We start from the raw sequence: 14930 nt of genomic DNA on the forward strand, positions 1-14930 counted from the left end.
ACGCATGCAGAACCCCATTGGAGAGAATTCCAGAGATAAGCAGATTTGCTTCCTAGAGACGCGTTTTGTGACGTCAAAGTATGGCACCTTTGTTATTCGAATATTTTTACTGTCCGAGTTGTGTTTTAAATCCTGTAAAAAAACTTATCTGCGCAAACTGAAGCACAGTGCCATGAATGCAATCAGCCTCACCGCAAGACGATTTACAACTCTTATACAATAATTAGATAATTAATAATTGAGGCAACTATTTAAGAAGTTGTCTACTTAGTCTTTGCCAATTAAGTAGGTTTACATCGGGAAAAAACTACCACAAACTAGGCCATTCGACTTCTGACAGCTTTTATGCTAGTTTCATTTGGTTGGGACACACCGCCTTTTTTAAAGTGATAGCTTGCATGCTGCTGGGACGCATGTATACTTCTCGTTTCACTCATTGCCAATGCACACCTCTACTATCTCACATCACTGAACTATAATTGAAGTGATTATTTTTAACCTTTACAAATATTTACTTCGAGAACAGTGAGCGAGACATCGGCTCAGTCTGTGCATGCGTTTCGTGCAGTAAAGCGTACATTATTTTCATGACATAATTATGTTAAAATACGTAGCTATAAACAATTTTAGTAGTTTTCGGTTTTAGGGCTCGAGATTATTTTGCAGAATTGAAAGCTGTCAGCATGGTAGGCAAACTAATTTTTACTATCTTAGCATTGCGATTCTAAATATCAAGCGCCAAACGTGCGGCTTTGAAATCTCGTCTAATTGGCTTTACCGCCTTAATGAGCCTTCTTTTGATCCATCTTTCTCGCATGCATAATATCCGCTTGCTGCACAATCCTCCTGAACTAAGCGCATCGACGTATCCCTCATCGTCCTTAAAGTAAAATAACAACAATTAATGGTAATAAAGGTCGCCCAGTATATGCATGCTGTGAGTTATTTCAAGTTTGGTTGCTAGAACGGTACAAAAACGCGCACTTTCGACTACACAGCAACTCTAATTGGAGGACTCACTAACACCGACATATATATTGCGAGTTTCTTGTGGTTCATTAAAGCTATATCCACCAGCGGAATATTGCCAATTATCAACATTGTGTTTCCAGAAAATGTGCCAGCAGCTTGGAGGAAGCCATCAAGACCGACATTGAACCACTCGAAACCATGGTAAGTACGACAGTTACGCATCATTTATATAGGCACGCGACATATATCAGCATGCGACATATATCAGCATGCGACATATATCAGCATGCGACATATACCAGCATGCAACATATATTATGTTGCATGTTGGTCAGCATGCGACATATATCAGCATGCGACATATACCAGCATGCAACATATATCAGCATGTGACATATATTAGCAGGGTGGCCGCCATCTTGGGGGACACCACGGACCTATAGGGCGGGCCTTAGGATGGCTGCCATGTTGGGTGGCTAGGGTAAGGCTAGGCAACCCACCCTGGTGAACACTGCTTTGGACTTAGAGAAACTCTAACTCAAACGCTTGGTTGTCACGTGACAGACCCGGACTAACCAAAACGAAATCGCCAAACGTGAGGAGAGCTAAAGTTCTTAAAAAATATTTCAGGACACCAGTAAGCTGTTCTTGAGCAGATCACTGGTGAGAAAAAAGATCACCATTGACCAATGCACACTGCGCCCTTCGTGCCCTGCTGCGATAAAAAAAAAATAAATAAAACAGATAAAAAATGTCGCTTAGATCGACGACTCTAGGTAGCCGATAGGTGGCGAGGAGCCGCCTGATAATGAAAAGTATGCCCATAGATACACGCCGTGCGAATTACCTGGTTGAAGGAAATTTGTGGTTTACGGCCTAACATTCCGAAACCCTGGAACCTCGTTGACTATTTGTCATCCCAGGACATCGGTCAAGTACGGAGAAAGCTGCTAAGCGGTTCCGGCCTAACTGCGTTTCGCCACAATGACACCGACTTGAGCGCCCTCATGCAGTTTGCGCTCGACTTCAGGACCTACATCGACGATGAGAAGCTGCGGGTTAACATCGTGAGTAGAAAATACATGACCGCGTTGTTCGTTGTTTTCTCACTGAATTCCATACAGTCGTTTGTCTGTAGTTTTGTGATACATTGCTGTTCGTTTTGTTTTCAGGAATCGGAAACCAAAATCAGAGCAAGTAACGTTTTATGCCTTACACCTCTGTACTTAAGCGCACTATGTTCCTGCAAACAGCGCTTGACAGTCGCAGTCTTTTCTTGTATAACCTAACACTGTACGGATTTAGTTAATATGGTCGTAAATTAACTCAGATACTGCAGCACTGCAGCAACTGCAGTATTTTAAAGCGGCTCTTCTTCTACTTTTGGGTGCATAGAAATTAATCGGCGACATCACATCAACTCTTTCCGCTGGCGGAGACACGCTTGCACAGAAAATGGCCGAGGTCATCGACAAGGTTAGTAGTTTTTCAGCCCGCTTCGGTTTGAAACAGAAAAAAAAAAAAAGGAAGCAATTAAGCCGTTATTTCTGTTTTTCTGTACAGAGCTACAGAAACATTGTGAGAAGAAGAGCGCTTAGACTCGAAGCAGCGTTTTCCGGCGTGAGAAGAAACGTAAGCATTGCAGAGGAACATTTGTTTGCAAATACTGTGCTCAATGCACCTACTGAGGTGTTGTTAGTAATCTAACTCGATACTTATATGTTAATATTTTCTTTCCAAAATACCACTCTCAACCATGCACGGATAATTTAAACCATAAGTATATTCAAACAGTGCCTATAGAACAAAGCACTGCAAAGTTAACCAGGTGTCAGGTGAAAGGAATCTGAGCTATCATCATTTATTATAGCACTGAAGCTAAAGGACCTTACATATAAGGGCCGTTGCATAAGATAGCAATATGAAAAAACATACAAAGCAATTCCTAGCATAACGACAAAATAGGGCTAAGCTCGCAGTAATTCGGTACAGGTGGCCTTTTGGCACATGTATCCATTCGCTACACGCGGCTATTCAATGAAGTGGCCCCTGTATACTGATTCATGCAATTTCTAGCGTAACGACAAAATAGGGCTAAGTTCGCAGTAATTCGGTGGTGGCCCTTTGTAACTTGTGTCCATTCGCTACATGCGGTTATTCTATGCAGTGACCCCTGTGTAGTGATTCGGTGTCTGTCTTTCCATTTGGGAGCCTTTACAAAGCAAAATCGTGCTCCGGAGGAAAGTAAAAGGAAAAGGGGGGGGGGGGGGGGGGAGGGGGGATCTTGGTCGGCCAAGCAGCTGTCGCAGTTGAGAATAACGCGCACTGCTATCAGTACATTATTCGCACGCGGTGCAGGTAATCGCTGCGCTCGGTCACTGCGATGAACTGAAACAAGCGTATGACTCCGGGGTGTCTATCTTGTGCAACGTCGTCCTGGCCAACACGGTAAGAACAATCTCTTTAAGGTGAGATATGTTGCATAAAGGAGCGAATGTCAAATACTATAGCCATCGAGTTATCTTCGTATATACGCGTCGGTAGTATAGATTAGCGTGAACCGAACATCCCCGTCATCCACCCATCACACGCACACATATGCACAGCTTTGGCTTTGCACTCAACATCTCGAGTAACTTAAATATGTCACACATCTCACGAAAGATATTTATATATTTGTTGTCCCCGTCCTCCAACGGCACAGTTTTTTTTTTTTTGAAGATCATTGCCTGAGGGACATGCCAGCGCGTCTTTCTAAGCATTCCCCGAAAATCGTCAGGACTATTTAATTTGAAGCGGCACCTTTAAAGCGAATTGGCTACCTACTGACAGTTCTAGAAGATGCCTGTTTACGTTCCTGATGCAGGAGAAAAACGAAAGAAGACAGCCCAATAGAAGGCTGGTGGAATAGGAGGACTTCACGCGTAATACTCGTGCTCAAAGCTACGGTGAAGAAATTTGGGCTTAAATCGACTCACTGCATGCTTCCTCGCACTGCCATGCAACGTCTCTGAACAGCCACGGCACAACTGTTCTTTTGCAATCTGCACGTATTATCAGGGTCAGCGCCTCGAATAACGTGTAGCTGGCGATCCTCACAACATAATCTGCACATATAGGAGAGATACACTGCCCAGGGGCGAATCGGTTATGATGTGGTTGAATAAAGTTTCGCAGCTCGTTGCCGTGCGGGAAGCCAGCTTCACCCAGTCACCTCCTTTTTGCAGAATGGCTTCTGGGTGGCCCTGGTCATTATCGCGATGCTGGTGGCCTGCGCCTCGTTCACATCCCTGAAGCTATCGAGGCAGTGCCTCAAAATCACCAGGCACGAGATAGCCACCCACAGCGTTGATCCCGAGGCGCTGTCCGACAAGGAAAGCGAATTCAGGTGGGCTGTTACGTCGGGTCGCTGTAAACCGGTTTTACGTTGATGGCCTGCTGAATAAGCGAGTGTATTGCTACCGCAGACATTATATTATCACTGTGTCAAAAATCACATACACCCAAGTCGAAATAATCACACTTCAATTTCTACAACATTTGTTCTACTGCTACCATTCCTGAAGGTCAAATGACGCCGGGATTTGACCTCTAATGAAGGAATCCGGTGGCTAGTCACTACACCATCGCCGTGGCAAGAGTGCCTACCCGGGCGCGTTGCCGTGTATATAAAATATCGATATCCAGCCTGATTTGGCTATAGCTAATACGGGGGTGACCCTCAAATTTGGCCCGGAACGCCCCGAAATTTGACCTCGGCCGGTTTGGACCGAGATCCTTGTCCAGCTTAATTCGACTATGGTGAACACGACCTCCAAATTGGGCCGGGCCATCCCCAAATTCGACCTCGGCAAATTAGGATTAAAATAATACTACATCGTGTGTAAAAAAATTCCTATAATAAACAATTTACACTAGCATGCAACCCACGCGCCCTCCCGCAGTGCTGAGCAACTCATAGCTAACGCTTGATATTCAGGTTCGTCTGCACTGAGCCACTACTGATTTTTTCAACCGGCTTTTTCCGTTCAACAATCATATTGATATTTAAAGATATATGACGTTTAACGTTCGAAAGCCAAATACTGGCATACGAGGCGTCATCTATGTGGAGGGCTTCAGCAATATCGACTAACTTGGGCCATTTATCGAGCACGTAATATACCCAAGGGAAAGGCCGATGTTCCTTCGGATCGCTCTTTGGACTGGCGTCAGAGGTCCTCAGAGCGGGGATGAGTGTGGGACATATGCCAGGGAGGATGTAACAGTTCATAATAGAAGCGCCCCGCCGCGGTGGCTCAGTGGTGGGGGAGCTCGATTGTTGAATCCAAGAACGTATTTTCATGCATTTGGGCGAAATGGCCGGTCGTGGCGAAATTCAATGCGCCTGTGTCCGGTGCGATGTCAGTGCATGTTAAGCAACCCTGGGCGGCCGAAATTATCCGCAGCCCTTCATTGCGATGCTCCTTGTAGCCTGAGTCGCTTTGCAATATCGAACTCTGCAAATCAAAACAAACTAAAAGAGAAGCGAAGTCTGGATTCTACGCCAGTTTATTGGCATGTCATAAGGATGCACTTAAACAGCGAGGGCAAGTTTGTGTTGCCCTCTGTAGATAGATTCGCCCGTTGTAAGGAAAATAATATACTTCTACTAAAACAGAGCTTTCGGGAAATAAAAATGATTAATTAAAAAAGATATAAATGTATTGTCACCATCGGTGGGTTGATAAAGTAAGCTGCTGGAAAAAACGCCACCAATTCTTGTTCGAATATTTCTGAAGATGTGTGTTCACCATTTTCTGCAGAATTGGCCACTCGAAAGTGAACAGGGGTCGCGAGGCATGCGGGGATTTCCGGAGCAGCCCTTCTTCAGACGACGACATAGGCGTTACTGTGCTGGGCAATGTTCCCAACAGCAGGTACTACGCCGCCAGCGACGAAGGGGACCACGCCTTTCGTACCTGAACAGTTCTCAATGCTACACACACACACACACACTAGTCATTTACGCTTCTTCATTTTCTCTCTTTTTTTTTTAAGAACATAGCCCACAAGGTAGAAAAAGGCCCTTTGAAAACATCGTTTACCGTGCACACACAGTGATCTTAATGTTTTCAATAAAGCTCAAGCATGCTCGATGTGTATTGCGTGTTGGACGTACACTCGTAAGACTAACAGTACGGGAAGCTTATAATTGTGTAGTCTTTGTGAAAAGATTAGAGCTAAGATGGTCTCCTAAGGCGTGTAGTTTCGCTCATTTAGTATTAGCACTCGTGGAGGTCCTTCCCATAGGAGATTACAGGGCAAAAAAAATCTTACCTTCAGGAGATGTTGAGCACTGGGAATAATTTACGAGCCACGCGGTATAACTCAGAAACTATAGGGAAGAATATCGGGATGGTAAAGAGAAACTGCACCGGTTTTAGATTTCGATGAGATTAGAGGGGTCGAATGTTTATAGCTTGCAGTTTAAGCATGCCAAATATATTTGCGATAGCATTGGAATCAGCGGTGCAATTAGCGATTAAAACCTCGACTGTTATCAGATTTCTCTGCACCGCACAGCGAAGGGTGGGGGGTGGGCTGACGGGCGTGATGACGTCATTGACGGTAGCAGTACATTTCGCGCATAGAAAGGCTTGGTTTCAAACTGTAAAAACTACGCTAACGAATACACAGCCCTAGAAACGTTGTTTGGTAGTATCAGAAAAGGCACCGCAAGTAGCCGAAGGCAAGAAAAAAAAAAAACATTACCGTCCATGATGTCATCACAGAGCTTCTCTGCAGACCTTCAGTTCTGTGAGGAGATCTCCTCACAGAATCGACGATTAACACACGAGCTTCGAAGCTCGAGTGTTAATCGTCGATTACGTCATCAATTTGAATGCTAGAGCAAAAACACTCCCAGTTGAAAAAACTACAGAACTGTGTCAAAAATACGACAAAATATCCTGTAGTTCTGTCGTAACCATCGGATTTTTCTGTAGTACTTTTCTGTAGTTATGTAGTTTTTCTGTAGTATATTTTTGTTGTCTGTAGTTCTGTAGCACTTTTCTGTCGTAACTACAGAAAATTCTGAGAATGTTTTGTTGTCACAACAGGTTTCCCGTCAAAAACCGCACAGAAGTTCTGTCGTAACATCAGAAAATTAGTACTTTTCTGTCGTAGCTGCAGAAATTTCTGTTGTCACAACAGGTTCACTGTCAAAAACCACACAGAAATCCTGTCGTGATAACAAAAAATCTGTATTTTTTTTTTTTTCAACTGGGTTCGATTCCTGGCGACGACACGACTTTTTTCTTCAGTTCGTGCGGACGCATCTACTGGAGACAGGCTCTGTCCACACAACACATAAGCCAAGAAATGCTTTTGTAATCAAATCACTATGGTCGCGACAGCGCCGGAACTCTATGAAAGGTAGCGGAATTAAAAAAAAAAAGCTTCGCTGGCTGTTGCACGAGAGCACTATGGTATCAAAGTTTTTGCTTTCTTTGTACATGGAAACACTACAACACTGACAGGCTTCTATCCTTAACCGGGCCGCATCCCGTTAGACCGCTCTACATATTCACGCCAGCATCCTGCAATTACTTTTCCGCACATCAAAGCTGCGGCAAGCACATACTACATGCATCGAGCGAAGGCAGCCAGAGAAGAGGTAGACACTCACTCGAAACACAAATAAAGCTTATAAGGGGGCAAAAGTGGGTAAGACGTCCTCCAGTTACTCCCCATCTATTCTGGTGTAGATTTCCATTACTAAAAATGCGGAACATCTATTGTCGGCAACGGAAGCAGATTCTCAGAACAAAACACGCGACGCTATCGCAGTTACCAAGACCTTAGCAGAGGTTTCAATCTCCTCTGATTGCCAGCATCAAATTTTCTAGTTCCGCCGTTAAATGTCGTACGCTATTGCCAATTACATAAAATCAATGCTGTTTCAGATTGGCACGTGCTTTTTTGCCAGCATTATATCATTCCGTAGAATTAGTTCGTGAAAATCAACTTCAGGTCTTGAGAAGAACACCCTGCTCCTGTAGAGAGTGCGCTGAAGGACATTTTACTCCCCCTTTACTCTCTTAAGGGGTAATTCATGTTTACAGTATAAAATATACCCCCCACAGCAATGCACATTCAGCCGTCGGAGCAGAGGCTTCCAAGATCGTGGAGGCTATGTGTGACGATCCATCATGTTCCTCTTCCACAGGCTGAACAGACCCTTGAGGCCAGAAAAATCAGGCGGAAACTTAGAACTTTCCAATGGGGCAAAGTCATAATATAGAGCGTGATAACAACATATTTTTTTAAGTCCGTTGCATAATGTCAACTTCGTCAACTTGCATCCATTTGCATCCATGTATAATAGATACGAACACACCAATATATCACTTTGACTTCCGGTTCCAAGAGTGAGCTACCACTAAAAGTCCCCAGTCACCGACTTTGCCGCTGTTTACCTGAAGCCAGACCTTCAAACCTTATAGCTTAAAACCGAACTACTCATACTCATACCTGTTCTCTACTCATACGTGTGCTCTTACCGGATGAGTGATTGATTGAAATCATATTCATTACAATTTTGTTTTGTAGAGGCACTCACGAGAAGGCAATGTGAGTTAGTAGGGGATTGGGGAAGGCGTCCTGCGTTTTATGACGCTATATAGTGTCCCGGAAGCAGCAGCAGATGAACGTCGCAGTCGATTGCCAATGTGTGGAGACGTGGGTGAAAAGGTGAGCCAAGGATGATGGTGGGTTTTGGACAGGGTGTGGAGTGGCTGATGCTCTTGGTTAGTATCTGGCATTCCCATTTGGGTCCCTTAATTCGCTTTCACTGCCTCTATTTTCTTCCGTTACTTGGAGAAGTTGTGGTGAGTGCACGCCCTATGAAGGGTGGAGTTGGTGGTGCTTCGGGCACTATTGTTTCAGTGCGTGGATGAATATCTCCTGGCTAGAGGGATGCAACGGGAAGACAGCTGGTATAGGGTGTGAGACTTGCGTCTGGAAGGAGGCGGCTTCACTCTTTGAGGCTTCGCACAGATAACACCATCGGTTTCGCCACGTGGCACTACTATCAGTGAAGGACGGTCAATCCCAACGACAGTAATAGCATTATATATAAGCATAAAGATTTGCTTTTTTTTTTTTTTGTAGCGAGAACTACATTGGCCTTAGTCTCGAAATTTCGGCGTGCCTGTCCGTGAGAAGAGAAAGAAGATAGGAAGAACAAGAAGAGTAGGAGGAGGAGGAAGAAGAAGAAGAAGAAGACAGATGAGTGGGTAGTTGGCAGAGGCGAACGACAACATCGAGTTGCTAGGACAACGTTCGAACGTTGTAACGGCGCTGTGCCCCGAAGTTCGACGTAGAGACGATTCATACCACTAGAAGTCTTCTATACCCAAATAAGAATGCTTTTCGACGAGAGGCAAGGGGTACTCATACGTGAAGTGTCACAAATAAAACTGAAACCATAGAGTAATCATGTCTTTACTTACAAGCCGAACCTAAGCGTATCCATGCATATTGCTCTCGCGTAACTCCAGGTTTAACAACAAGCTAATCCACAATCACTATGCATCGCACCACTGTACAAAACAGAGCTAAAATATATGTGAAACAGCTAAAACGTAAGCGACGTACAAAATGAGATGGCTATAGTTAGTTCTATGTCTTGGACAACTGTACAAAACAGAGCAAACAAATGTGAAACAGCTAAAATTAAAAGACGTACAAAATGAGATGGTTAGTTAGTTATATAGGGTTTTATTGCGCAAAAGCAACTATGGCTATGATACAACAAACACAAAATTTCTAAAAGTGCGCAGTAACATAACTACACGTTGTAGAAAAGAAATCCGTATCTCCGGTTGAAGGATAGCTTCCCGTAATCCATAAGGAATGTGATTTGCCAATAGGTCGAAAATAAAAGTGCAGTTTCTATTTCCTTTATTTTCCTTTAGCATTTACGTAATCTGTTGTTGCAAGTGAAGCCCCTTCTTTATTCTGCTATATATTGGAAAAAAGCAGCACTCCGTCGTTTTTCCAGCCAATAACGGTAAGAAATGGAGATGGCGACTGCCGGTTCAGTGCGTGTTGTAGGAAGGAGAAAGAAGAAGTTCGACAATAAACAGAAGAAGGAAGAAAAGAAGGCCAAACCACAGCCATGGGTAAGAACCTCGCTCTCTGTCTGTTTTTTTCTCTCCCCTTATCGACTATTGCTTGGCAAAAACCAATGCTGTTCTGGGTCTTTAGCAGCTGAGGGCTCGCGGTTATGTGAAAATTCCCATTTTTAGCAGCCACCATCCGATGACCAAATGGAGGCGTTGCAATATCCGATGACAGGCTGGTTTTCTCATCATTCACGTTCCCAATTATTTATCTAGAAATTTACAAGAGAAACTGACGCCGCAGTTCTTGCTAACATTAGGAACTTGTAATTCAGGCCCAGAAAACGTCAAAAGCAGATGCAAACTAGATGCAGACGAGATGCAGACCAGATGCAGACGCGTTATTCGCCACAGCAAGATAATAATAATAGCAGTAATAGTAATAGTAATAATGAGGGCAATGATTTTGACCCGACAGAGTAATGATACCCATTTGCATTCTCCCCTTGCGGATCATTGTTCGTGTATGCTACTCGCTTCATCCCTAATCTCTTAATCTGTACCTCTAGTATATCACACATTACCATCAGAATACAATCGAAACCTGTTACATTTTGTGTAAGACCATTCGACGTAGATATAAAGCCCCGCTTAAGCCAAGTCATACGAACGTGCCAGAGTGGCCTAGAGTACTGTGTCTGACACGGGATCTAAGGGTCCCGGGATCATTTTCTGTTTTTTTTTCTTCTAATGCAGCTTCTAACGGTCGATGCCGACGACGCCGGACGTTCTTTTCTTTTTTGTTTTCGACATGGGGTACTGACTGTACAGGCTCTCTTAAAAGAACTGGGCGCCATACGCATAAGCTGCCGCTGAGAGCATAACCTTCGACTTTTGGTGCCGTAGAAAGCGGAAATTTTCTTCCTGCTTAAAGAAAAATTATGTCAAGATATCCGTACAGACATGGCCACACGGAAAACGCAAACACCGCATCCCGTGACATCTCTTGCGTTTGGATCTTCAGCGTGATCTTCCCATGTTATGACCTTCTGCTCAAACAAGCAATGTACTTTCGAAGCGTGGCGCCGCTTTAAGCGAATAGGGGCAGTGGTTTTTACTTTTTAAGTGCATGTTCTGTCAAACCAATCACATGGCTTCGTTGCTTTCTTTCTTGCAGCTCAGACTTCGGGTGAGACACATTCTTTATTATGTAAAGTGTGCGGGTAAGTACGCGCAGTTCACAAGAGAGAGAGAGAGAGCCAACAATTACGATACTGGGTAATGAGAAATACGAGCGCGGCTGTTTATGCCACAGAAAACCTGGCGTATTCGTCGTCAGCGACTTGACCGAGAAGCATGAATCCGATCTGTCAAGGGCACGATCCCACAGTCCCCAGTTAGTTTAGTTAGGGCAGCGCAGGGAAGAGCAGGCAGGCGGACAGATGGGCAATTGTTAGCATCCTCTTTTTAACAGAGTGGTGAGAAGTGTCACATCTTCAGGTCACACTGTTTTTGGCTGAGCAGCGTCATCTAACCGTCAGTCGAAGAATTTTTATCAACATGAGTTATAGTGCGTTCCCATAGCTTCCAGAAGAGCAGTGACAGCTAACGGCAATTCGGTGAAACTTCATGAAAACGAATGACCGCGCAATTAAACACTGCACTTGTCGATGGTGCTGTGGCGCAATGTATTAGTGCTTTGTTTTTGCATGCGGAAGGAGCCCGAATCCACTTGTTCTTCTTTTGTTTGTTTGTTTGTTTGTTTGTTTGTTTGTTTGTTTGTTTGTTTGTTTGTTTGTTTGTTTGTTTGTTTGTTTGTTTGTTTGTTTGTTTGTTTGTTTGTTTGTTTGTTTGTTTGTTTGTTTGTTTGTTTGTTTGTTTGCTGCCTTACTTTACTGGTTATTTTTCTGAATGTGAAACAAAATTCCGGGGACACTTAAGCTTCACTTTTAAGGGCCGGACACGGTAACGTTAAACGGTTCCCCGGAATTTCTACTCTTCTGATCCCCAACTGTCCCAGACGTCAATGTTTCGTACGACCATATGGAAGGTTGCTGAAGCCCGATCCGAACCTTAGCCCCCTGGTTGGCCTTAGCCACTTGCAATTACTCCTCCGACCCCCAGCCTAGGAAGCAAACCAATACTCCACGTGGCGCTTGAAAGAAGAAGATCGTATTGTCTAGCGTAAGGATTTAGGTATGTGGTTTCCTCTTTGTAACGTGTGGTCCTTACGAAAAAAAGAACATAATGATAGCAGCGATGAAATTGAGGCTGCAGTTAGTGATCATCAAAATAGTAGCGATGATAATGACGGTGTATTTATTTGATAATAATAATGATGACAGTAGCGATAACAAATGAGAATGCAGTTAGTTATAATGGTAATGAGGATAGCACCAATGACAATGACAATGAAGTTAATGAAAACAGTCATTAAAGTGGCATTCGCCGTTTTCGCTCTTAAGCAGGTTTAAGCGTAGTCCCGCAATTTTTTTAAACACGGCGTCACTGTTCTACCGCAATGGCCTCGTGGGAAAGCAGAATTTAAAGGAGGTGATGGGAGATCGGTCCCTACAGAGTGCTCCACGCTGCATTCCATGCGTAGGATTAGGCTTGTTTGTGCTTAGAAGACTGAAAAAAAAAAAGTATTATTCCTTTTTTATAAGCAGTGCTGCATATAAGCTAAATTTTAAATAGATACCATGACAAAAGAAAAAGTTTGCGTAAGCATCTTGGCCACATGTATGTAAAATTTAGAGTGTATGGCGCACATATGAAAATCGTGAAGTCAATCCCAGGTATATGTAAATTATTGCTTGTATCAAAGTTTCAGCTCATTACCTCGAAGCTCACATGCAAAATTATAGGAAGGGTGTTCCTGTTTATCGAAGTCCCGTTCAGGGGAGCATTCGATATACCAAACTGTGCGACATGCCCCTGCAACGGGCGCTTCTCCTAATGGTCTCCCACCGTCACTTCCGCACGCAATGCCGACTCGGCTCCGCAGCTTTGGGCACCTGCTAGGATCTGTAAAGCTGTAAAACCGCTTTCGGTTGAAAATGCACTTCGGCCTGATACGCTTGTTTTCAACGCGACAACGCTGTCACGCGGAGAAGCCTGACTTAGATACAGTGGTTGCTATGCGGTGAAGCCAGCTTCGATGACCAAGTGCTTGCGGAGATTCTCCCATGACCTGTTTCATTGCTGAAGGAGACAATAATATACACTATTTTATGTAAGCCATTAGGGCCATTTTTTAACCTACACCACCTACACCAGTGCAGCAAAAATCCATTGTAGGTATAGGAGATTTCCTATACTGGTGTAGCTGGTGTAGGTTAAACAAATGGCCCTATTATAACGCTTGTGGTGCGTCATGCAGTAATAAAGATAGCGGTGGCTTTTCCCAAAACACTGTCAGCAGTAGCCCTGATGCGGGCTTCAGCCCCAACAGCACTTGTGCCACGCGGCGCGAGACTCGAGCATCATGAGCTCCAAAGCTCTGATCTGTTCGTACCAAATATTTGGAGCGTAAGCTCGTGCCCACGAAGCTAAATGCGCTTAGCGGATCGCCGCTGTCATTATCCCGACGGGCAGCACATCACGTCGCTAGAATGGGTACACGATATTCACGCTTCTGGGTTACAGTGGAGCTCATGTGATGGCGTGTTTTATATATATCGAATTGTCGATATATCAAACTATTTTGCGATCCCTTTCGATTTTGAGATATCCGGGATCGACTTAATGTACCTTGTCTAATGACTGAGATTTTCAGAGTAAATTCCACGTTATGTCATCATTTTCGTTTCAGATTACTCGGAGATTTCTATATCTTCGATGATTTCGTCAAAACTAACGTCCGGCTCAGTCGTGGAGGGTGTGGTTGGTAAGAATTTTACTATAATTATGTGTAGTTCTGGGTTACATACGCATAGTACATTTGTCTGAGGCAAGTATAAATCTCGCGGCTAATCATCGAATGAAGCGCTTTGTACAGATTCAGTAATACGCAGCTTGCAAAATGTGCCAGGTAGTGAGCTAAAAACCTACTTTTCCCCTCACTCGAAGACTTTCGCTAAACTAAGCTATTAGAATAAAGAAAACCGCGCGAAATATTCAGGTACTCATCAGAAGGCATGCACTAAAAAATTTTTGGCGCTTCAAATGAGTGCAGCTCTTGTACCACTGTTCATAGTTTAGGATTGAAGATGAAACATTGTGCTTTCCTGATAGTCTAAAATTATTCCGTTAGCACATTTTAAGGCAAAATGTTTTTTTTTTTTTTTTCTCATTTCAGAGCCAGAATCCAAGTAAGCTATAACAAATTGTGGGGTACACAGACGAGATAGAAATGAAAAACTTGCAATTTCCCCTTTTGAACCGAAAGCTTTACCCAGCCCTGTTGATCGAAAAATCCGCCTTCCGCGGCGTCCACTTCCCTAAGCAGTCTCAAGTGGCTCTACCGAATTTTTAATTGAGCGATTAGCTAGTTTGAGAGATCAGCTAGTTTAGGCAAGTGTACTGTCTTCGATTAATATTTGCAGCGTGTAGTCTCCAATTTGCCTTTTCATATACAAACTGGTCGAATGACTACGTCCGGAGTGAGACACGCGAACCGTGAAGTCAACTGAAGGCGTACAGTACACCAACCTCTGCTTTCACACGGGAGTTCCCTTATAGAATCAGCATCCATAACCCAATCTAAACATGTGTAATGAACCAGAATGGTGCTACTCCGTCTTTCCCTTCCCGCAACATCATTCTTCCTGACTCGTTGCAGATGTGTCACCTGTTGCTGGTAGTCAACAAGAAAAAATTGATCAAATATTGATTGATTGATTGATTGAT

At 43.8% G+C, this 14930-nt stretch overlaps 1 protein-coding gene across 1 annotated transcript; it reads left to right on the forward strand.

Annotated features, from left to right (window-relative positions):
• The first annotated feature begins 2427 nt into the window (after positions 1 to 2427).
• Positions 2428 to 5937, forward strand: LOC146191315 (uncharacterized). The gene is made up of 5 exons (XM_084599910.1): positions 2428 to 2448; positions 2536 to 2604; positions 3331 to 3420; positions 4200 to 4372; positions 5802 to 5937. The coding sequence occupies exons 1-5, from the start codon at positions 2428 to 2430 to the stop codon at positions 5935 to 5937; spliced, it is 489 nt and encodes a 162-aa protein (XP_084456036.1).
• Positions 5938 to 14930: the final 8993 nt, after the last annotated feature.

This window comes from Amblyomma maculatum, chromosome 4 (assembly GCF_055883805.1).
Source record: "Amblyomma maculatum isolate TAMU_Amacu chromosome 4, ASM5588380v1, whole genome shotgun sequence".
In the NCBI taxonomy this organism is placed as follows: Eukaryota; Metazoa; Arthropoda; class Arachnida; order Ixodida; family Ixodidae; genus Amblyomma; species Amblyomma maculatum.